The 25,506-nt window shown below is 39.7% G+C and overlaps 1 protein-coding gene across 1 annotated transcript in view; it reads left to right on the forward strand.

Moving 5' to 3' along the window:
- The window catches only part of igf2r (insulin-like growth factor 2 receptor), a 178,342-nt gene that overhangs the window by 17,646 nt on the left and 135,190 nt on the right, over window positions 1-25,506 (forward strand). Inside the window, exons 3-4 of the mRNA XM_084314480.1 lie at window positions 11,612-11,730; window positions 18,694-18,792. Coding sequence (XP_084170606.1) covers window positions 11,612-11,730; window positions 18,694-18,792 — 218 coding nt within the window. The remainder of the gene's footprint in view (window positions 1-11,611; window positions 11,731-18,693; window positions 18,793-25,506) is intronic.

Genomic DNA, 25,506 nt, shown 5'->3' on the forward strand with positions numbered 1-25,506 from the left:
TGCCTCAGAGACAGAGAGAGGTGGGGCTAATAGGAGAGCTGCCTCAGAGACAGAGAGAGGTGGGGCTAATAGGAGAGCTGCCTCAGAGACACAGAGAGGCGGAGCTAATAGGAGAGCTGCCTCAGAGACACAGAGAGGTGGGGCTAATAGGAGAGCTGCCTCAGAGACACAGAGAGAGGCGGGGCTAATAGGAGAGCTGCCTCAGAGACACAGAGAGGTGGGGCTAATAGGAGAGCTGCCTCAGAGACACAGAGAGGTGGGGCCAATAGGAGAGCTGCCTCAGACACAGAGAGAGGCGGAGCTAATAGGAGAGCTGCCTCAGAGACACAGAGAGAGGCGGAGCTAATAGGAGAGCTGCCTCAGAGACACAGAGAGAGACGGAGCTAATAGGAGAGCTGCCTCAGAGACACAGAGAGGTGGGGCCAATAGGAGAGCTGCTTCAGAGACACAGAGAGAGGCGGAGCTAATAGGAGAGCTGCTTCAGAGACACAGAGAGGCGGGGCTAATAGGAGAGCTGCCTCAGAGACACAGAGAGGTGGGGCTAATAGGAGAGCTGCCTCAGAGACACAGAGAGGTGGGGCTAATAGGAGAGCTGCCTCAGAGACACAGAGAGGCGGGGCTAATAGGAGAGCTGCCTCAGAGACACAGAGAGGTGGGGCTAATAGGAGAGCTGCCTCAGAGACACAGAGAGGTGGAGCTAATAGGAGAGCTGCCTCAGAGACACAGAGAGGTGGGGCTAATAGGAGAGCTGCCTCAGAGACACAGAGAGGCGGGGCTAATAGGAGAGCTGCCTCAGAGACACAGAGAGGCGGAGCTAATAGGAGAGCTGCCTCAGAGACACAGAGAGAGGTGGGGCTAATAGGAGAGCTGCCTCAGAGACACAGAGAGAGGCGGTGCTAATAGGAGAGCTGCCTCAGAGACACAGAGAGGTGGGGCTAATAGGAGAGCTGCCTCAAACACACAGAGAGGCGGGGCTAATAGGAGAGCTGCCTCAGAGACACAGAGAGGTGGGGCTAATAGGAGAGCTGCCTCAGACACACAGAGAGGCGGGGCTAATAGGAGAGTTGCCTCAGAGACACAGAGAGGTGGGGCTAATAGGAGAGCTGCCTCAGAGACACAGAGAGAGGCGGGGCTAATAGGAGAGCTGCCTCAGAGACACAGAGAGGCGGAGCTAATAGGAGAGCTGCCTCAGAGACACAGAGAGGTGGGGCTAATAGGAGAGCTGCCTCAGACACACAGAGAGGCGGGGCTAATAGGAGAGCTGCCTCAGAGACACAGAGAGGTGGGGCTAATAGGTGAGCTGCCTCAGACACACAGAGAGGCGGAGCTAATAGGAGAGCTGCCTCAGAGACACAGAGAGAGGCGGAGCTAATAGGAGAGCTGCCTCAGAGACACAGAGAGAGGCGGTGCTAATAGGAGAGCTGCTTCAGACACACAGAGAGGCGGAGCTAATAGGAGAGCTGCCTCAGAGACACAGAGAGGCGGGGCTAATAGGAGAGCTGCTTCAGAGACACAGAGAGAGGCGGAGCTAATAGGAGAGCTGCCTCAGAGACACAGAGAGGCACTCCGGGGCCGGGGTACTCACAGGGCACTGTGTCGTCTGAAAGTGAATTGCAGTGGAACTTGGCTCAAAGTCATCTTTAAAGAACGGAGGGGTAGAAGGGAGAACGTGAAGGACTTAAGTTTAGGTTTCCCTTTGAAGAAATGTGCTGAATCGCATGGCTAGTTAGAGTTAGGGTTAGAGTTGGGACTAGAACCATCTGTTTAATGGTGCTGTGAGCTGTGACATGCTTTTCCCCACCATGTAAAATGTGCAAACGGAGGGTGTTTGCTGCTGCACCCAGAATCGTATCTGTCCTCAGTCAGGGAGAGATTTCTGCTGTGTGTCTGTATGTATGTGTTTGTGTATATTTGTGCATGTGCGTGCGTGCGTGCGTGCGTGCGTGTGTTTGTCTGAGGTCAACATTAGCAACAGCTCCACTCATCGTGTGTCTTTAATTTATATTTATAATTGATACCAAATGATGTATTATGTATTAATTAATGTATTCATATTTATTTGAATATTCTCCTTCTCTTCTCCCCTATTCCTCTCCCCTCCCCTCCCCTATCCTTCTCTTCTCACCTCCCCTGTTCCTCTTCTCCTTTTTCTTTTTTGATTTCAATGCCGATACCAGCACCAGCCTGTATCACGATACCGGTTCTAAAATGATACCATGACAAAAACCTAAAATATCAGGAAAGGTAAAGTAATGGAATGGAATATTAGATGACAGAACATGGAAACGTCTTTAAATACAATTATTTTAATTAATAATATTTTTACGCTGTTGAAACTTGAATAATCAAAAATAATAAAATTAATAATAAAATGATTGATACAGCTGCTGAGATATATACTGTAGCTAATCTCCATTTGTTAATATGTGTTATCTCTCCACTCCACACTACGTTAGTGCTTGTGCCAGCACATGAGATAAGATTATATATAAAAAGATGATAATATATATATACATAATGTAAATCAATATCCTCCTTTTGAATAAAATATACATTTTCCGTCACAATATATTTGCACACATAGCAAATACTGCGGTCACAAAATGGTTAGGAAAAGTTAGATGTACGTAGTACCTAGTTACTGGTCAGAGGAGTTTGGATGGTAATCCATTTTGTGAATCCATTTGTTGAAACAACATCTTTGTTGGCAGACGGCTCCTTCTTATCAACACTGCTATCTAACGTTAGCAAGCTAAACATGTGTAGCGCGACCTGTGTAACTTGTGTTCCACTGGGAAAGACCGTTCATCACTGCATACAACTTGATTGAATCCAAACGTCCAATCAGAAACTTTGTATTATGAAATAAGTAGTGCTGTCAATCGAATAAAATATTTAATCTGATTAATCGCATGATTGTCCATAGTTAACTCGCGATTAATCACAAATTAATCAATATTTTTTTATCTACCATAAACATATTTTTCAAGTTCCAAGTTTTAATACTCTTATCAACATGAGAGTCAACAAATGCTTGCTTTATGCAGCCATTTAACACAAAAGGATGACCCTCATGCAAATTCAAAACAGTGATGCACAAAATAACTTAAAAGAAAATAATCATTTAAAACAATGAATAAAGTGTGCATGAAATAATAGGGGAAAGAAAACATTAGGAACTTGTTACATTCACCCACACAAGGGCTGAGTACTCACACCCCTCCCCCCCTCTCTCTCTCTCTCTCTCTCTCTCTCTCTCTCTCTCTCTCTCTCTCTCTCTCTCTCTCTCTCTCTCTCTCTCTCTCTCTCTCTCTCTCTCTCTCTCTCTCTCTCTCTCTCTCTCTCTCTCTCTCTCTCTCTCTCTCTCTCTCTCTCTCTCTCACACACACACTCTCCCAGCTCTCTTTCTCTCTTGCCCCTTCTATTCCTCATCTCTCTCACCCCCCCCCCCTCTCTCTCTATCTCGCACGCACGCACACACACACAGTCAGAAACAAACATAGTATCAATAATAGATCAGAGTGAAGTCTAGTAAAAAATATATATATAAAAATCCTAAAAAGTTAATCGTGAGTTAAAAAAAATAGTGGCGTTAATAGAATCGTGCGTTAACACATTAACCACCACGCTTATATCCATCAATGTATGATCACTGCCACCAGTCTAAGCCTATGGAGATGTTTACCTTCTTTGCAGGGCTATAACTTTTAAAATTGTATTGCTAAATTGACATTACTATGGCCCATTCAACATCGATTATCTATCGTTCAGGATGTGGGAACGTTATACTTTTTCATTCATAGATTCATACGAAAATACCGTCTAGAATATAAATATGTTTTTATCGTTTTCTGCAGTAATTCCTAGAACATGATTTATAGGCATAAACGCATATATAGATTATCAACTGCCGTTTGTTGGCGATACACGCTATATAAAAGATGTCAACTGTACATTATCCTAAACGTTATGACTTATCATGCGCGGATGAACGGGGGGGGGGGGGGGTCATTTATAATTCAGTGATTGTCAGTAAATGCTTTATGTAGTATGGGTGATATATTGACCAGAGCAGTTTGCATGAATAATAATAAACAAACGCGCCGAAAATGACGTCAGCGTCCTCTTACCGTTAGCCGATGAGACTGGAGTAAAAAGATCCCACTTATTTGACTGCGATCGACTCGATCCATTTCCGGTTTGTATAATAATAATAAACGCCCAAATCATCTCAATTATTGAGTTATGGCAGCGATCCATATACACGATGTGTGTCTACAGTCCCGCAACAATATGTGAGTGCCGGACGCATTTCCCCGGTTCACCGAGATCACAAGAGATCCATTTCCGGTTGCAACTCGCCGATCATCCACCAGGCGGCAGTATTGAAGCGTTGCAGAGTTGTGCAGGCTCCCACTGCATCAGACCAGGCTCTGTGAGGGAATTATGAATAACATGGCGAAAAAATTAAATATGATCTCGATAACGTTGTACGCCGTGGAATGGCAGAATTTGCATGAACTTGAAACACTTCGTAAGCCGTTTCCGGCGGTGGATGTGTTAATACCGCGTTAACTTTGACAGCCTTAGAAATAAGTCATTCGGGTTGTCTGACTATTTTCCCTATGCCTTGGTGTGTGTTCAGCCGACACTGTTGACACGCCCACTACGCAAAGCGTGTGCTCTCTCACATACTGCACACACTGTTCCGATCACGCATCCACTCAACTAATAGTAAATACGCATCAGGCTATTATTCTAAAAGTCTCGATACTAATACAATTTATATAGTAGTATATAATAGTATTGAACCATTTTTAAAAGCTTGGTATCACGATACTTTTCTAGTATCTGTGTTTCGGGCAACCCTACTCCTCTCCTCTCCTTTCCTCCACCCCTCTCTTCCTTTCTTCTCTCCTCTCCTCTCAGTATTTCTACAGTAGTTGTGGTTCTCAGGCTGTGTATTTATGAATGGAGACAGTCTGGCAAAACATAATGCTCTGACCCACCAACACACACACACCCTTCTAACCTTTCTTAACCCCTATTCCGTCATCCCCTGACCCCTGACCCCAGACTATGACCCGTCCTCTTAAATCATAGACGCCCAGCGAGAGGAAACAGGAGAGCAATCTGAGAATACTGTTTCACATAGAGCTGTCTAGGTTTGACTGTAGTTCTTCATAGTAGACTGTTTCACATAGAGCTGTCTAGGTTTGACTGTAGTTCTTCATAGTAGACTGTTTCACAGAGACCTGTCTAGGTTTGACTGTAGTTCTTCATAGTAGACTGTTTCACAGAGACCTGTCTAGGTTTGACTGTAGTTCTTCATAGTAGACTGTTTCACAGAGACCTGTCTAGGTTTGACTGTAGTTCTTCATAGTAGACTGTTTCACAGAGACCTGTCTAGGTTTGCCTGTAGTTCTTCATAGTAGACTGTTTCACAGAGACCTGTCTAGGTTTGCCTGTAGTTCTTCATAGTAGACTGTTTCACAGAGACCTGTCTAGGTTTGACTGTAGTTCTTCATAGTAGACTGTTTCACAGAGACCTGTCTAGGTTTGCCTGTAGTTCTTCATAGGGCTGATGTACACAGTATAATGCTTAGCTGGAGAGAGAGGCTCATCATCAATCTTAGATATTGATGTTAAAGGAACACACCAACATTATGGGAAATACCAGTACCACTAACGGTACCAGTACCAATACCAGTACCAATATTGGTACCAATACCAGTACCAATACCAATAACAGTTGCAATACCAGTACCAATAACGGTACCAATAACAGTACCAATACCAGTACCAGGCCAAAACAGGCTATTGGTATCTGAGAATTCCCCCCACTGCAAAGAGACATGTGTCGCACATCTGAGTCTATAGATTTTCTGTGTTTTCTTTTTCTTTTATAATATATATTTTTTTTAACTAGGCAGGTCAATTAAGTACATTATTCTTATTTACAATGACGGCCTGGCAAGAGGATAAAAGGGTCTCTAGTGGGATAATGACAAAATATTTATATATTTTCTTATAAAATTATAAAAGAATATAAGCTAAAAAGAACAATCCGACAAGACTATTGGACAACCAAATACAATTACAAGGTATGAAGCACAACAGAAGGCTGGGTGACAGTTGTGTGTGTAAACAACTCTGCAATAGAGTCCTTAAAAGTAGTGAGGGGGATCAATCTGTCCATTTTCAAGGTTTTTGCATTATGTTACATGTCTCCAGAGGACTTAATAATAATAATAAATCAAGTTTCTATAGCGCCTTTCAGGAAACCCAAGTATGTTTTAACTAGAGCTGGGCCGTTAACGGCGTTAACGTGCGGCGTTAACGCTATAATAGTATCGCGCGATAATATAATTAACGCATTAATCTAAAAAAATTTTTTTTTTTTTTTTTTTTTTTTTACATTTTTTTTTCTACCTTTATTTACCCAGGGTAGGTTCGCTGAGCACAGATGTTCTTTTCCATTCACACCTGGGAGCTGCCCAGTACAACCACAGTTGACACCATTGGCCACTGAGCAACTCCACTGGAGCAGTTGATTCAAGCCATGTCACATAGTTCAAGTTTGAAATGATTCTTTCTGTTTTGCTCCTGAGAGTGTGCTAGATACTGTACTGTACTGGTAATATTATGTATTTGTGTTAACTTCTGAATAAAACAACTTATTAAACACAAGTACATCTTATTGAACATTATTTTGATATTTCATTACCAATTATCATAGCAAAACAGCTTTTTCAAACAGTCTGTAATGCATTTTGGAAACGGGAGATGGGCTCATGGTGTAATGGGCCACCTGGCCTGAGAAACATAAGGAGGAAAGAAAAAGTAAGGACTTACTTCTGGTCATTATTTGGGTAGAACACACATATTTTGAATGCCTTCGGCAGGTTTTTTTTCTTTTTTTTGAGCCATTTTAATCTAGATTAATCTAGATTAAATCCAGGATTGCAGATAGATTAATCTAGATTAAAAAAATTAATCTATGCCCACCTCTAGTTTTAACCCATTGGTGACTGGATGATTATGATTTATTTATATTATATCAGGTTATATCTGCATGTTTAACACTTTCAGAGCCCTTGCTTAACCTTGATTTACCGGTTGAATGCCCACCATCCACTTCAATGTTAGCGTTAAAAACACCTAATCTATGTTTTAAATTATTATGTGTCTAATCTGCCCGTCGCTTATCAATGACTTGTTTTCCAGTCAACATTGTCGAAGTGGATTGTTTTTTTATCTGTTAATTTTCGTTTTATAGCATTTTGAAAAGCCCTCGTTTTCAAGGAAAAAATATAAAGATTCCATGATAAAAGACGTTTACTAGAATATTCTAGAATACACAAAAACTTTGTAATTTTTCGGCCTATTTATGAATCGTTTTCAAATAAACGCTAGATTATCGATAGTATATGTGTACGTATGCACGCTAAAGACTCAATCTGAAAAATCGATTCTCTGATTTCCTCATCAGCGATCGCACACACGCACACGCACACACACACACACACACAGGGCAAACGCTGATATCTCAGCGAATACAACTCTGATTATCCCAAGACTTGTAAAATAGATTCCTTACCTCAGATCAGATGTTCTCCAAAAAGATCATTCCAATTCCTGATCGCCATTCCAAATATCGATCACGCTTAGTGATTGAGTATTGGCTACTGTGAATATATATTCCAGGCTGATTCCCGTCCCGCGATGACTTCCATGTTGAGCAGACAGCTTGCCAGCTCAAGGAGCCAGCTGGCTCCGCCTCTACATATCGACTGATCCCAGGTCAGTCTAAGCGACTGACCTGCAGTTACACAGGGATAGACGATAGGGGGCGCTTTTTTCCATTCTGAGCTGCTGGAGGAGCTGCTGTACCAATGGGAGACTCGGTTGATGAAATATGAAATCAGATCGCTAATAAACAAATAAAACTATTTGTCGTCGTGGGCACTCAGTGGGGGGCCTAATAAAACGAGATATGTCATCCGTGGCACTGAAAGTGTTAAAGTAGTTCAACCAGCTGAGGAGGATTGTTCTGTGTTTGTCTTTTCAAGTGTGTGTTTAGGTGAGCTGTTAATAATAGTGTTTGTGTGTTTAGGTGAGCTGTTAATAATAGTGTTTGTGTGTTTAGGTGAACTGTTAACACTTTGGTTGCCATGGGTTAAATTCATGATATACCATAGGTTGCCGGCTCTATTTGTCTATGGAGAAGTACCCCTTCTTTGCATGGCTATAACTTTTTAAATTCTATTGCTACATTGCCATTATTAGGGCCCATTCAAAGTCCTATATGTATTGTTCATTGTGTAGCAACATTAAACTTTTTCATTCACATATTCATAGTAAAGTATGGTCTAATGTATAAGTATGTTTTCATCTCTTTCTGCAGCTTTCTCCAGAACGTGATCTATAGCCCCAAATGCATTATATTGATGATGCAATACAGTTTTATGGCAATCAGCGCGATATAAAAAATTCCAACTAGACGTACTTCTAGAAGTTACTACACATCATCTGATGTTGACCGGATGGGCTAGGGGGCGTTTATAATTCCGTGGGCAGCGTTATACCAATCATCTAATGTGGGTCAAATGTTGATCATAGCAGTTAGTATCGAAGACGGTAACGTTACACGCTAAAACTCACCCCAGTCTCCGCGCGCCGTTGGGCGATCATCGTAGAGTAGACATTTTATCATTATGGGATGTAGATTTACCCGGTCCATCTCCAGCTTGTATAATGGTATATACGTCCAAATCATGTTGTTTATCGAGTTATTGGCAATCGATCGCTGTGTATCGTGACGAGCTAGAATGCCGGGACCTATAGCGAGTGCCCGGAAGTAATACGGCCGTCCAGCACAACCTATATGCCACTTCCTGTTAAGCGATTGCGCCGATCGGCCACCAGATGGCGCTCCTGAACCGCCAGAGAGCTCAGTGGGTCCTCCTGGTGGATCTCAGGCCAGCGGAGGGGACATATGAATCCGATCGCAGATTTTTGAAATATTGATATAAGGACGCTGTAAAGCGTCCTCCGGCAACTTGAGCATGGCCGGGAATGACGCTTTTAAGCATTTCCTGGCAGCCAAAGTGTTAATAATAGTGTTTTTGTGTGTTTAGGTGAGCTGTTAGTAATAGTGTTTGTGTGTTTAGGTGAGCTGTTAGTAATAGTGTTTGTGTGTTTAGGTGAGCTGTTAGTAATAGTGTTTTTGTGTGTTTAGGTGAGCTGTTAGTAATAGTGTTTGTGTTTAGGTGAGCTGTTAGTAATAGTGTTTTTGTGTGTTTAGCTGAGCTGTTAGTAATAGTGTTTTTGTGTGTTTAGGTGAGCTGTGTTACGACCCTGGCTCAAAGGAACGCAACCTATGTGCAACCAGACACCAAAACCTGTGTTTAACCCAAAAGACTACTGTAACAAATGAAATACTGATACAAACTAAAGAACAAAGAATGGGAGAACGTGACAAGTCTCGGTTTACACACACTCCTCTAGCCACAGTCAGAGTGCATGTGTGTCTCAGGGACTGGTTTTAACCTGCCAGCAGGTAACCAATCAGCAGCAATTAGCTAATTAGCAGCCCTCACCTGCATGCCCAGTGACACAGGAGTGATCAAGCTCATGGTACATAACAAGCTGTTAGTAATAGTGTTTTTGTGTGTTTAGTAGAGCCATATGAAATCCGTGTTCACGGAATTGCGGACTGAATCGCGGAATTAACCAATAAAAATGGAATCAACTGCAAAACGTGGAATATTGCAGAATTTGGCCTAATCTGGACTGAAATTTCGTTTTTGGGTGGAACGTTTGGTGCACACGCGACCGGGGAGGCGGGGACTACAGCGTGTTACACACAACACAGCCGCGGTGCTCAAGCGTCTGGCTGCTTCAGTGTTAACATCGTCAAGAAGCTAAACAATTCCACAATAAGCCCTCAATGGAGAGCAGAACAGTATCCTAATGACTTTTATGCCTCCGGTGATAAGGTGTTTTGCTAATTCTGTCAACATTCCGTGGACTGGACCCGCAAAAACACTTGCGACACTATTGTGATTAAATAGCTATAACGTTAGGACATGAATACATGATAGCTTCTAGCTAAATCTAGTGCACCCATCCATTTGTTTAATGCAAACGATTGTCATTATACACTGCCCTTTATAAACTAAATACACTTAAATAGCTATGTAACGTTATAGGACTATAGATGGAAATGATAGCTTCTAGAAGTTCTAGCTAAATCTGGTGCACCCATCCATTTGTTTAATGCAAACGATTGTCATTATCCACTGCCCTTTATAATCTAAATAAACTTAAATAGCTATGAAACGTTACAGTACATAGGACTATAGATGGAAATGATAGCTTCTTGCTAAATCTAGTGCACCCATCCATTTGTTTAATGCAAACGATTGTCATTATACACTGCCCTTTATAATCTAAATAAACTTAAATAGCTATGAAACGTTACAGTACATAGGACTATAGATGGAAATGATAGCTTCTTGCTAAATCTAGTGCACTCATCCATTTGTTTAATGCAAACGATTGTCATTATACACTGCCCTTTATAATCTAAATAAACTTAAATAGCTATGAAACGTTACAGTACATAGGACTATAGATGGAAATGATAGCTTCTTGCTAAATCTAGTGCACCCATCCATTTGTTTAATGCAAACGATTGCCATTATACACTGTCCTTTATAAACGAAATAAACTAAACTAAAGGTGCCTAAATTATGCATTACTATATTTCATCACAATATAATAGATATAGCTAGGTTACTGACATTGTCATTGTGATAATGTCAGTTGTAGCTAGCTGTATCTATTGTTTACACTTGAAATATGTATTTTTATTTTGTCACAATATTAATTGAAAAATATTGTGTAAAATTGAACTGTATTTCTGAGTTGCAGCACTTAAAAACATTAAATGGACTGTTATATCTTATTCAATTGTGGACATTTATTCATTCCCACTTATTAGACACTATTTCTGATGGTAAAATGAACATAAAAAGCAAAATACAGAATTCTGAAATATTAAAACGGAAAAAATGGAATTTGGTAAAAAATTAAATGGAATTTGGAAAATAATAAAACGGATTTCATATGGCTCTAGTGTTTAGGTGAGCTGTTCGTAGTACAGTGTTTTGTGTGTTTAGCTGAGCTGTTAGTAATACAATGTTTTTGTGTGTTTAGGTGAGCTGTTTGTAATACCGTGTTTTTGTGTGTTAAGGTGAGCTGTTAGTAATAGTGTTTTTGTGTGTTTAGGTGAGCTGTTAGTGTTTTTGTGTGTTTAGGTTAGCTGTTAGTAATAGTGTTTTGTGTGTTTAGGTTAGCTGATCGTAATAGTGTTTTTGTGTGTTTAGTTGATCTGTTAATAATAATAGTGTTTTGTGTGTTTAGGTGAGCTGTTAGTAATAGTGTTTTTGTGTGTTTAGTTGATCTGTTAATAATAATAGTGTTTTGTGTGTTTAGGTGAGCTGTTAGTAATAGTGTTTTTGTGTGTTTAGGTGAGCTGTTAGTAATACAATGTTTTTGTGTGTTTAGGTGAGCTGTTAATAATGCAGTGTTTTTGTGTGTTTAGGTGAGCTGTCGCTGAGGAAGTTGTCTGGTAGTGTGTTGGACTTTAACGGCACCACCAGATGTCCCGACAGCACCAACAACGTCCAGTCCAGTATCGGCTTCCTGTGTGGTAAAACCATGGTAAGATTGTGTGTGTGTGTGTTTTACCTCTCATCCTATCAGACTAAGGCTGTCATCACATTCGATGCCTTTTTGAATGCGCCTTTGCCTTTTTTCACTTATTATGTCCCTCTCGCTCTGGCTTTCACTGACAAAAGTGAAGTTACAACAAATTGATTATATTTGCAATTGAATATTTCAAAATGTTTAATGAGTATCCTCATCCTTTTTAGCTTTAGATTAAAAAAACGACCAGCCAGAGAGATTTTTACTGGCCATTTTTAGTATATTTCCATGAATTAATTGTGGGTTATCTCTCCACTCCACGCTATGGTAGTGCTTGTGCCAGCACAGGAGATACGATTAAAATGTATTTTATTTTTTATATATATATATATATATAGGCTATATACATATTTAAATCAATATCTTCCTTTTGAATTAAATAGGCTCAGGAATCAGGATTGTTAAAGCTAATTAGCCTAATCCATGTAAAAAAGAGTAGCTTATAGTAAACACATACACGAGAGGGAGAATAGCTTATAGCAGACTTAATGATTTTATATATTTATATATTTAATGATTTTATATATTTTAATATCTTTGCTAATGAAGTGAAATATTTATTATCAAGTTAGTTTTTATAGTGTAACTTTTGGCTACTTCATTGATCATCATCATTGAACGTACAGAGAGGGAGAGAGAGCCTCCCCCCTTTCCTCACTATTAGAACTCCATGAAACTGATTTCTCCTGTGTCTGTGAGCTAGCTTAGCTTAGTTAGCGGCTAATGTTAGTTAAGGTTTTTAACCGCGACTGGGGCATACAGGAATGGCGAGGATATAAAGCATGTTAGACGCATTTATTGGACCCGTTGCTTGCAGAGTTTACATAGAAACAGCGCGACTCGCAAGAGGAGTTACTTATCACAGGCTGTAGAATGCAGGCTGAAGAGCTGCCATAGCTTCTAAAATTGTATGTGGGGTATCAGGCTCAGCCCCTCCCATCCAGCCGGAGTGAAACACAGAAGTTATCAAATGTGAGTGAAACACATCACAAATAGTGGTTTAACCTCTTCCACCCGACCGGTCCCGAAATTACATCTGGTCATAAATCAATATTTTTCAGACTGTTGTATAAAAGTAGTGATTTTTATTTCAAACGTATTCAAGTATAAACATCATAAACATGTCACAACAGCATGTAGAATGTATATTATCATCAATACGTTAGTTTAGCAATAGGTTAAAAGTGTTATTAGATAGATTTAACTTTTCGATTTGGTCAAGTCTATTTGCGTTGGAATCTTGGAAAACTACACTTCCCTTAAAGTTCTATGGGGTTCAAGGTTCAGAGTTCTGTATGAATTATTTCAATAACTTATTATTCGGGATAATAAGCCACAAAAGGTAAAGTTTTTGACAAATATTGAAAGGCAGTTACCGTACTTTTCGGACTATAAGCCGCGGCTTTTCCCCCCATTTTTCGACCCTGCGGCTTATATAACGGTGCGGCTTATATGTGGACAAAACCCGAAAATCGAAATATTGCTTTTTTTACTGCATTGAAATGTTATTTATCTGTTCCTTTATTTACTTAATACAACTTGTAAATGAGTTAATTCTTGTTTTTTGTCCGACAGTATTGTGTCCCAATGGGAGTCATTCTCTGTAGAGGTGGGAGTCATTCTCTGTAGAGGTGGGAGTCATTCTCTGTAGAGGTGGGAACTTAAAGCTCAATATAAGAACGGTCATGCACCACCACTCACAGAATCGAGAAAGAGCCATCAATCTGTCAATCCTTTCCGTGTCCGGGCCGGGTGAGGTTTCCTGTGTTGAGTCAAATTAAGCCGCAGGCTCCACTCCTTACATATGGTAATTAAACATTAAAACACATGCGGCTTATAGTCCAGTGCGGCTTATATATGTACACATCATTCAATTTAGCTGCTGCGGCTTATAGTCAGGTGCGGCTTATAGTGCGAAAAGTACGGTAGTTTCTCTTCCCTATTGTTAACATGTAGGAACAATTAGATCTGAAATTAGTTTCAAAACGGTTGCACTGTGGGGAAAATAAAAAAGTACAGTAGATTTCATTATCTGTTCTTATGCACGCCTGGTGACACTAAATCCAAATTGAACTTGGGCATTTGAAAGATAATATATGTATATATATAAATGTGCGAATTGGCTATAATAAGGTAATTTATAAGCCTCCTATTCTATATTCTATAATAATATAAATTGCATTGGTCCGGATCTGAGAATTCAGTACTGTATATACAGAACCTTCTGTTTAATCATCTTCCCTTTATTAATTTCCTTAGATTTTTTTGTACACATTATCTCAAGAAGGTACTGACGAGATCAGTTTTTAATGTTTGGTCATTATTAGCATGGTGTTATTCACTGTCAAAGATGCAAAGAAAAATCATAATTCATATTCTCCTTTGTTTCATCACAATTTAAGCAAGCCTAGTAATAGACACAATATTTCTGACACTGAATACATTCCCTGAGGTCCATAGATGTCCCTAGATACCAAGAATATGCAACTGAAGACATGTAGACTGACTGTCACCTACAGGCTCAGGATTTCCTGTCAGTGGTTTGGTGTCGGAAGTAGATGTGTGTGTGTGTTAGGCAGGGCCCGAAATTAACTTTTTTACTCACCGGCCAGTGGCGGGTAGATGGGGAACAATCTAACCGCCAAGCATATTTCTTACAGACCAAAAAAATGCATTTTTGTGTCACATATATATATATATACATTCTTTTCAGTACATGTCAAGTAGATATGGTATTACGTTGAAGAATACACACTTAAATAAGAGGCCAGAGTAAAATTTTAAGCACATTTTTATATATCGATTGATTGATTAATCAATACATGTCGAGTCAATCTTAAGCCTAAATTGTAACCTACTGTTAACTCATTGACCGCCACGCTTAAGTGCGCGACAGGGCGCTAGAGCGCCACTGCTTTAATCAATGGGAGGACTGGGAGATTTGCGAGTGCTTAAAATTAGGGATGCTCGATATTGGCTTTTTTACCGATACCGATATACCGATATTGTCCAACTCTTAATTTCCTATACCGATATCAACCGATACCGATATATGCAGGGATTATCGAATCTTCCTGAAATCAACGCTAGATCATCATTATTGTCCTTCCTCGTGCATACATGAAATGGCCCTCGTAGCGCTGCTGTATTTGCCCTTTTGCGAGCTCAGATCCATTCCCAACGATAATATCAGGCTGGATGGATGAAAATTAATGGATATCGCTAATAAAAGAAATAACGACCAAAACCCGACTATACTTGTGATTGGCGCTCAAGCGATGCAGAGTTAACTCGATTATACTCGTGATTGGCGCTGAATGAGTTAAACATCATCAGACTCCTCACTCTACCCTCTTTGCAGGATTTAACAGAACATAATAAAATGTGAAGGTTTTGTAAACCTAACTTAAACCTCCTCAATCATGTCCTCATCAGAGTCCACAATCTCATTTTATTTGAAATCTTTATTTCGAACATGTAAATGAATACAAACAAAGTAAATGACTAAACAAAATCAAAACATAACTCAAACTAAATAAATAACTAAACAAAAGCAAAACATAACTTAATTTACATGTTCGAAAAGGAGTAGGAAGAAGTATACACTTATTTAATCCTACCCCTTTTCCACTACTCAAATGAGTGTACTAATTTAAAACATTTCAAAACAAATATATATATGCAAAACAAAAAAAACAAACTATATATGTAAAACACGAAAGAAATAAAATAAAAATGTAATAAAATAAAAATGTAAACACCTGTGAATATCAAGTCCATTCCTCATCCCTGTACCTCGTGAACATCATTTCCTTATAAATCAGTTTGAATTGTCTAATTTTTTATTTTTTTTGAACAAATGTTTTTTATTTTCCCTTTTTTTACATGAAACAAGACAAACAATACAGTAACAGTAATAATCAACGATAAATCACAGGACAATAACAGAAATAATAATAACAATAATGAAAGTCCAGTCATTAAATCAGAATGAAAGTAGACTAAAAGACATAAAAATAATAAATACAATACATGGGCTCTTGCTCAATACAATTGTCTCATATTTGGACATTGCTTTAGCACCACATTCAGACTGTTCCACAGTTTCACTCCACATATTGAGATGCAGTGTCTAAATCATTGATTTACTACCGATGACAAACGTGTTGTTTCTGTTTTTAATTTGAATATTCCTATACACATAGGTTCGAACCATTTGAATATCTATTGTTGCGCATTATGTCCACAAGAGGGCAAACCAATACAACGGGAGACATAACTAGTAGGCTTAGTTATAGGACATACATTTATTTAAACAAAATAAATATCAACATACCTACACCAGCATACAAATAGAATAATATATTATCTCAATCTCTCAGAATGGTCGGTCTCTCGGAGCAAGCAAAAATTCATGAAAGTTCACGGTATATAGAATGAACATATACAAAGCAGCACACCTCCAAAAAAGGCGTGATATATATTTTCAATATTTCTTTCAAACAATATATTTTCCTTGACATGAAACGTGAAATAGTAATCAAGCCATTGGGGATCCGTATGATGCTTCTGTCAATTCATTATTCAATATCTGTTCAGTAAGCCTACAGTAGCCTATATACTTGTTTTATGTTTTATGTTTTAAAATGTAGGCACACAATTCCTACAAATAATAATAATAATACATCAAATTTGTATAGCGCTTTTCCGAATGCTCAAAGACACTTTACAGAGCAAAACAAACAATATAGTTTTAGTAGAGAAAATAAAAAATAAAAAGATTATATAAAAGGTGAGAGAGGGAGAAGTTCAAGGCTTGAAGGCAAGGGTAAAAAGGTGGGTTTTGAGGGCTTTTTTAAATAATGAGAGGGTGTCTGCATGACGGATATGGTTGGGCAGGGCGTTCCAGAGGGTGGAGGCAGCTGCAGCGAAGGCCCTGTCGCCCCAGATCCAGAGCTTAGTCGTGATGGGTTGGATGAGGTTGTGACTAAACAAAGTCGTTTTGCCCTGAGGGATGATTTACAATAAAGTGCTATAAAAAATGCAAAAGTTAGGGTGCTTAAATTCTTGACGCTATATATAACTCTCAAAACGCTAGCGTTAGCACTTAGCACACAAAAAGATACATGTAACGTAGCTGACTTAACGCTAACTGGTTCAGCATAAATCTGAAGTATTTCCAAACAGGGCTTTTCAGATTGAGCTCGGAGTGCAGATCACTCTCCGGAGCCGAGTTGGGATCTGAACTCTCTGCCATCGTCACGGATTGGAAGCAACAGCAACAACTATTAGCCGTTAGCTATTTCCTGGTTGATTCCGGACATGATGTCACACGAATGCCAGGCTGCTCAGCCAATAGACGATTCGTTGTAAGGTGCACATAAAGGGCGCAGTGAATATATATCGTCTGACATCGTCTCTCCTGTCCGTCATGCAGTGCGTTTAGTCACACGCGAGAAGTCGAGAGGGAGACCGCCGGGGCTGTTAATTTTTTATTTCTTTTTTTTTCAATTTTTTTTTAAGAAATGTATAAAACACTATTCTAATATACATTTTTACAATTAATTAATTAATTAATTTCGATTATTAATTTGAATATAGAATATTCGTTGACAGACCTAGTGTGTCTGTATGTATGTTTGTGTGTGTGTGTTTCCTGTAAGTGGAGTAAGAAAGTGTGTTTGTCAGACCGAGGGCTAGATCCACAAAGAATGGATTGCACGGAGCAAGTTGCACCCAATACTTACAATTCATTATGAATTGGGGGACCCTGATGTAAACAAGACGAAAGTCTTTCTCTGGTCTGCATAATAATAATAATAATAATAATTAATTTAATTTATATAGCGCTTCTCAATAACCCGAAGTCGCTGACAATAGTCGGGAGCAAAGTAAAAACAAAGAAACAAAAGCAAAGAAACAAAAACAAAGAAACAACAAAGAAACAAAAACAAACGGAACATGAGACCATGGGTGGAACAGGGAAGACAGCATGATAGCACAAAAAGACTTGAGACAGACATCAATCAGGTTGGAGGGGGGGGTTATGGGTGGGGGGGGGGGGGTTGAAGGCAAGGGAGAACAGGTGGGTTTTGAGGCGAGCTTTGAAGGTGGAGAGTGTAGGAGAGTCTCTGATGGACTGGGGGAGGGAGTTCCAGAGTCGGGGTGCAGTGCGAGAGAAGGCCCGATCTCCAAAGTTTTTGAGTTTGGATGTCGGGACAGTGAGGGAGGCAGTAAGTGCATCCCCTTATATTAACAATTGTGTGTATTGAACCGTACTGTATTGAGCCGTACTGTATTGTACCCATTCTGCATTTTGTTAATACAATTTTCATTCAATGAATCACCGTGCAGATTGATTGATTGAATGAAAATGTTATTAACAGATTGCAGAATGGGTACAATACAGTACGGCTCAATACACACAATTGTTAAGGGGATGCAGACCAGAGAAAGACTTTAGTCTTGTTTACATCAGGGTCCCCCATTTTCAATTCATAATGAATTGTAAGTAAGGGTGCAACTTGCTCCGTGCAATCCATTCTGTGTGGATCTAGCCCCCAGTGTGTTGTATGGTTGAGTTGACCACAGTTGGATGTTAATCTCTCATCCCACCTGGGCAAAATGTGTCTTAAACTCCACATAAACCCATGAACGTCACCAACCCTGTCTAAGATGCCCTGCTACCATCTGAGCAGTCTCAGTGTAACACACATGTTCTGTGGCAGCTGTGAATCAGCAGAATATAACTAGTATATTAGTTATATAGTTACCTATGCTACCCTACTCTACCCTACTCTGCACTTCTCTACTCTACCCGACTCGACTCTACTCTACCATACCATACCCTATTCTACTCCACTCTATTGATTTAATTCTAGATTGTAAGCTGTATGTGTCCTGTTTATCTCTCCCCAGGGAACACCAGAGTTTGTGACAGTGTCTCAGTGTGTCCACTACTTTGAGTGGAGAACCTACACTGCCTGCAAGAAGGACAAATTCAAACCTCACAAAGAGGTAGGTGGTACGGCTGAGCAAGCAAGATGACTTAGTAGGATGTAGTGTTAGGATTAGTGTTGCATGATACACTGATACTAGAAAAGTATTGTGATACCCAGCTGTTAAAAATGGTTCAATATTCTATTTTATTAGTATTGATACTTTTAGAATAATAACCTGATGCGTATTTTCTGATAAGTTGAGTGGATGCGTGACCGGAGCAGTCTGTGTGTACGTTTGGTCCACCTAACCAGTGATGTAACGCTTGGTCCACGTAACCAGTGATGTAATGTTTGGTCCACATAACCAGTGATTGTAAGTTAACGTTTGGTCCACATAACCAGTGATGTAACGTTTGGTCCACATAACCAGTGATTGTAACGTTTGGTCCACATAACCAGTGATGTAACGTTTGGTCCACGTAACCAGTGATGTAACGTTTGGTCCACATAACCAGTGATTGTAACGTTTGGTCCACATAACCAGTGATGTAACGTTTGGTCCACATAACCAGTGATGTAACGCTTGGTCCACATAACCAGTGATTGTAACGTTTGGTCCACATAACCAGTGATTGTAACGTTTGGTCCACATAACCAGTGATGTAACGCTTGGTCCACATAACCAGTGATGTAACGCTTGGTCCACATAACCAGTAATTGTAACGTTTGGTCCACATAACCAGTGATGTAACGCTTGGTCCACATAACCAGTGATGTACAGACAGACAGACAGACAGACAGACGTCAGTAGGGTGTTAGTGAGTCAGAGAGAAGTGTGCATGTGTGAAGTTGCGTCATCCTCCCCTCGAGGGAAACAACCTACTCAAGTATTATGAGTGACGGTCATGTGAGATGATTCATCTGTTCATAGGGTTTTATACAGTGTTAAGCTAGCTGGCTGTCACTCTGGCCAGGCCCCAGCTGTGGCAAACTCTGGAGAATGTGATGTTAGGGATTAGAGATAACATTAGGGATAAATCAGTGGTAACAACTTATTATATTTAAAAAAAAAAATTATTATAATCTCCCTACATTAGGGATGCACCGATCCGACTTTTTCAGTCCCGATACCGATACCTACCAACATTTATCCACATTTTTTTTTTTTTTTTTTTATTAAAATATATTTTGTTTTTAAGAATTGTAAAGGATCACAAGTGTGTTTTTGATTTGTTGTAAACAAAGACAGAAAATAAACTTCATTCATTCAATTAATAAACTATGCCTCACTGCCAGAACACACCCCTTTTCCAAGATGGCAGCTCAATGTTTTTAGGCTGTGTGTTTATGAGATTTTATGGCTTTTAAATGTGTTTTTTATAGCTTTTTATGAATTTTCTTGCTAAAGATTGCCTGATAGTGACTTCATTGATATACTGGCCGGATTTAGTCTGGAAATCTGCTTGGATTACCTGCTTGGATAACAAACAAGCCTGCAAGGAGCAGCCAGCTAACACCAGGCCAGGCCAGGAGCAGCCAGCTACCACCAGGCCAGGCCCAGGATCCAGCAGCTATCAGCCACCAACACCAGGCCAGCCACAGGCTTCCTGCTACCAGCCACCAGCACCAGGACAGCCCCAGGCTACCTGCTAACAGCCACCAGCACCAGGCAAGCCCCAGGCATGCTCCAGGCTTCCTGCTACCAGTCATCAGCACCAGGACAGACCCAGGCTACCTGATAACAGACACCAGCACCAGGACAGCCCCAGGCCACCTGCTAACAGCCACCACCACCAGGCCAGCTCAGGCCTACCAGCTAACAGCCAACACCACCAGGCCAGCCCCAGGCTACTTGCTACCATCCATCAGCACCAAGACAGCCCCAGGCCACCTGCTACAAGCCACCACCAACAGACCAGCCCCAGGCTACCAGCCACCACCACCACCAGGCCAGCCACAGGCTACCAGCCACCACCACCACCGGTCTGCACTAGGACACCAGGCCAGCAGTAGCCTAGCTGCTAACAGCCATCACCACCACCAAGGGTGAGACCTCTTGCTTGCTGCTTCACTGAATAATATTTGTGGAGTATGCCGAACAATAACGGAAGAGGAAAAAATAAGACCTCGGGAATGGAGCCAGACACAGAACCAGAGTTCATCACAGTGGACGTTGTGAAACAGCTAATAGCACAGAACATGGAAAAGCAGAGAGAGGAGTACACTAAGCTGCTGGAAAAACAGCTAGCACAACAGAAGGTACATTATGAGGAACTGGTTGAAAAACAGTCTAATGCATTTAGCAAAATTATGCAAGTGGTATTGGAATCTACAAATGGGCGCTTTGACAAGGCTAGTGAACTCACGATGGAGTTAAAAACCAGTCTACAGTTTACACAGAATGAAGTAGAACATTTGAAAAAGGACATAAGAAAGCTGGCAGAGACCAACGCTAAGATCTCGGTGGACACAAGTCACAATGAGAAGGACATGAAAACAGTAGGCGAATGCACCATGATGTTGGACAGAAAAGTAGAATATCTAGAGAACCAGTCGAGACGGAACAACCTGGTAATAGATGCGATTGAGGAATCGCAGAGAGAGAGCTGGGAGGCCACAGAGGAGAAGGTTCACAGTCTCATCGAAAACAAACTGAAGTTGGAAGGCAAGAACATGCCAATAGAGAGGGCACATAGGATCGGCAGGCCTGATACCAGCGGAAGAAGACAACGGCCCATCATAGTTAAGTTTCTTACAGGGACAGATGCGCCATACTAGAAAACGCTAAAAAGCTAAAGAACACCAAAATATACATAAATGAGGACTTCTCAGCACAGGTGAGGGAAAAAAGAAAAGAACTGCTGCCTCTGATGCGGGCAGCTAGAGAAAGAGGAGAGATTGCGTACCTAAGATACGACCAGCTGATCACACACCCTGCACGAAGCAACAGCCTAAGAGGGATGGCGTCAACACAGGGTGAACAACATGAATAAGAGGTACCATAAGGTCTTGTAGGCACAGGACCATGCGTTTTTAATCTAATTTTATACTTTAATATGGATGTTGAATTACTTAACATTCCAAATAAAGGGCTAAAAATTGCACATATAAATATAAATAGTATTAGAAATAAAGTACAGGAAGTTGGATGTCTGTTACATGTAAACAACATACACATTATGGCTGTGTCTGAATCTCACTTGGACCAGTCATTTGATGATGATGAGGTATTGATTCAGGGATATAGTATTTATAGGAGGGATAGAAATAGATTTGGAGGAGGTGTAATGATGTATGTACAGAATCATATTCCTGTGAAACGGGAATGATTTTATGTCAAAAGAAATTGAAGTGATATGGTTACAGGTCCATCTTCCTCACCTTAAGCCTATTTTGATAGGATGCTGCTATAGACCTCCAAATGCAAACGCTGTATATATGAACAATATATGTGAGATGATTGATAAAGTTTCTGATGGGAAAAATGAAATGTATTTATTAGGTGATCTGAATATTGATTGGTTTTCTGTACACTGCTCACTAAAGAAAAAAACTAGTAGACATAGTGAATGCATGTGATCTAGTACAGCTGGTCAACCAACCAACTAGAACGCAAACAAGCAAGGCTGGAAAATCGTCTACATGCATCGACCATGTGTACACTAATAGTGCAGAGTTATGTTCAAAAGTTATATCAGCTAATATAGGATGCACTGATCATAATATTATAGCATTCACTAGAAAGGCAAAAATACCAAAAGCTGGACCTAAGATTATACATAAAAGATCATATAAGAATTTCAGGGAAGAGGAATTTGTCAAAGATATTGAAAACATATCATGGGATGATGTATATAAAGAGGATAACCCAGAAGAAGCACTAAGTATATTTATGAAGAGGTTTATCCAAGTAGCAGACAGACATGCGCCTATAGTTAAGTGTACAGTGAAAACAGTAAGGGCACCATGGTTAGATGAAGAATTAAAAGATTGTATGGCAGAAAGAAATGCAGCAAAAAGTAAAGCATGCAAGTCTGGATGTCTGGTTGATTGGCAGAACTACCGCAAGCTTAGAAATTGTGTCACAAAGTGGAATAGAAAGAAAAAGAAAAGCTATTTTCAAGCTAAGATAATTGAAGTGAAAAATGACAGTAAACAGTTATGGAAAACATTTAACACTGTACTAGGAAGGGGGAATAACAATGTACCTAGCTTTATTGAGGTTGATGGGGCATTTATAACAAAGCCTGTTGATATAGCTCGGTATTTCAATGACTTCTTCTTGTGTAAGGTTGAAACTCTAAGGAATAATATGTGTATGAGTAATGTAAAATATAATGATAACATATTAGAAAGGATTATGAAAGATAAAAAATGCTAATTTAGTTTATGTTCTGTTGACACTAAAATTGTGGAGGAAATGTTGTCGGATATAAAAAAAGAAAAACCAGCAGGCCTGGATAACATGGATGGTAGACTACTGAAGGTTTCAGCAAAGCATGTAGCAGGTACGGTCACACATATTATAAATCAAAGCATTAAATATGGTATATGTCCAAAAGTCTGGAAGGAGGCTAAAATCATTCCTTTACAGAAAAATGCAAAAGTCAACCTGTCGGGTGCAAACAGTCGCCCTGTGAGCATTTTGCCAGTGTTAGCGAAGATAATGGAGAAAATAGTGTTTACACAAATTCAGAGCTACTTCAATGACAATGAATTGAATACTGATTTTCAGCATGCCTATAGGGATGGTTACTCAACAGCGACAGCGTTGACACAGCTAGTAGATGATTGTCTAATGGATATTGATAGAAAGAAATTAGCAGGATCAGTGATGTTAGACTTCAGTGCAGCATTTGATGTCATGGATCATGAAATACTACTGGAGAAACTTAAAGACTATGGTTTTGCTTCATCGTCAGTTTCATGGATAACTAGCTACTTATACAGTAGAAAACAGAGAGTATTTTTTAACGGTAGCCTATCTGAAGCGAAAAATGTTAAGTATGGAATTCCGCAGGGAAGCTGCCTTGGACCTCTGTTATTCACCATTTATACAAATTATTTGCCTTTAATTTTAGAGCAAGCAAAGGTGGCTATATATGCGGATGATACAACCCTGTACATGGCATCCTCCTCTGTGGAAGATCTGGGTGTGGCACTAAATAAAGAGCTACAAAAAGTAGAAGAGTGGATTCGAGCGAATATAATGGTTTTAAACATAGCAAAAACAAAGTGTATTTTAATGGGTTCACATCATATGCTAATTGCTAATCCAAAATTAAAAATAATGATTGGGGGAACTGAAATTGAACAGGTAGAAGAAGCAAAGCTACTAGGTATAACATTGGACAGTCATCTGAACTGGTCAACGCATATAAATAACATAACAAAAAAGATGGGGAGAGGGCTGGCTTTAATTAGAAGATGTGCAGAATTCCTAACTCCGGAGTCGGTGATCAATGTTATCCAGGCTCTGATCCTTTCCCATCTGGATTACTGTCCGGGGATCTGGGGAAGTGCTGGAAGAGAAAAACTGGGAAAACTACAAATGACACAGAACAAAGCAGCGCGCCTTGCTCTGAATTGTAGGAAAAGGTCAAACATAGTAAGCATGCATGAAAAACTGTCATGGTTAATGGTAGAACAAAGACTAAATGTAAATATCATAATGTTTTTTAGAAATATATATAAGAACAAAAAACCTGCTTGTCTATATGATGAGATACAATTCACAATTAACAGACACAGTTACTCCACCAGGCATGTGTCAATGGAAAGATGTACTGTAAAGATGCCAAGAACAAATGCAATGAAAAGGACTGTGATGTATAGAGCCATGACTGCATGGAATTCCTTACCACCTGCACTAACTAGGGTTGAAGACAAACAGACATTTAAAAAACACCTTAAAAATCATATAAGAAAGAGTGATACTGTCAGTTAAGTAAACATAGTGGGTGATTGAGAAGATGGGTATGTGTGATTGTTGAACTTAGATTTTTAATATATTTGTATATTGTATTGAGATGTATTGTTATGCTTTAAGTGAACATATATGCCTTGAAACATGATTGAGTAGATGGGTATGTGTGATTGGTGAACTTAGATATTTTATGTGTGATTGGTGAACTTAGATATTTTATTATATAATATTTTTAAGTGTTATTGAGGTGTATTGTATTGTTTTATTGTATTGTATTGTATTAATTGTATTGTATTGATTTTATTGTATTTTATTGATTTGTGTGGACCCCAGTAATAGTAGCCTATGCCTGTGGCAATGGCTAATGGGGATCCAAATAAACTAAACTAAACTAAACTTTGTGGAAGAGACTGGGATCATTCTTTTGTGCAAGGCAACATCAGGCTTGACTTAAAACATTACTTTCCTAACTTAGTGAAACCAAATGTAACAAATTAACACATAGATATAAATGTACTGAATGGTTATTTCTTATTTAATTTATTATAAAAAAAAATTAAAAAAAATTCGATATATATATATTTTTTACCGATACCCGATCCAGCTATTTTACTGATATCGGCGGCCGATACCAATATCGGATCGGTGCATCCCTAATTTACAATTACATTAACTAGTTCAGCGCCAGAGGTCGCTGTGGGCGTATGGCCGTGTGCCAGCGCTGTAAATTAATGGGGATACATGCCGGTGTTTGCAGTACTAAAACTATATTAAATATTATAGCTATGGATCTAATAATATAGTCGATTGTCATTGAGTTTCTTCCGGTCAAGATGCAAAAAACAGAAACTATTTTCATCCATA

Source organism: Notolepis coatsorum, assembly GCF_963971535.1.
Source record: "Notolepis coatsorum genome assembly, chromosome: 5".
In the NCBI taxonomy this organism is placed as follows: domain Eukaryota; kingdom Metazoa; phylum Chordata; class Actinopteri; order Aulopiformes; family Paralepididae; genus Notolepis; species Notolepis coatsorum.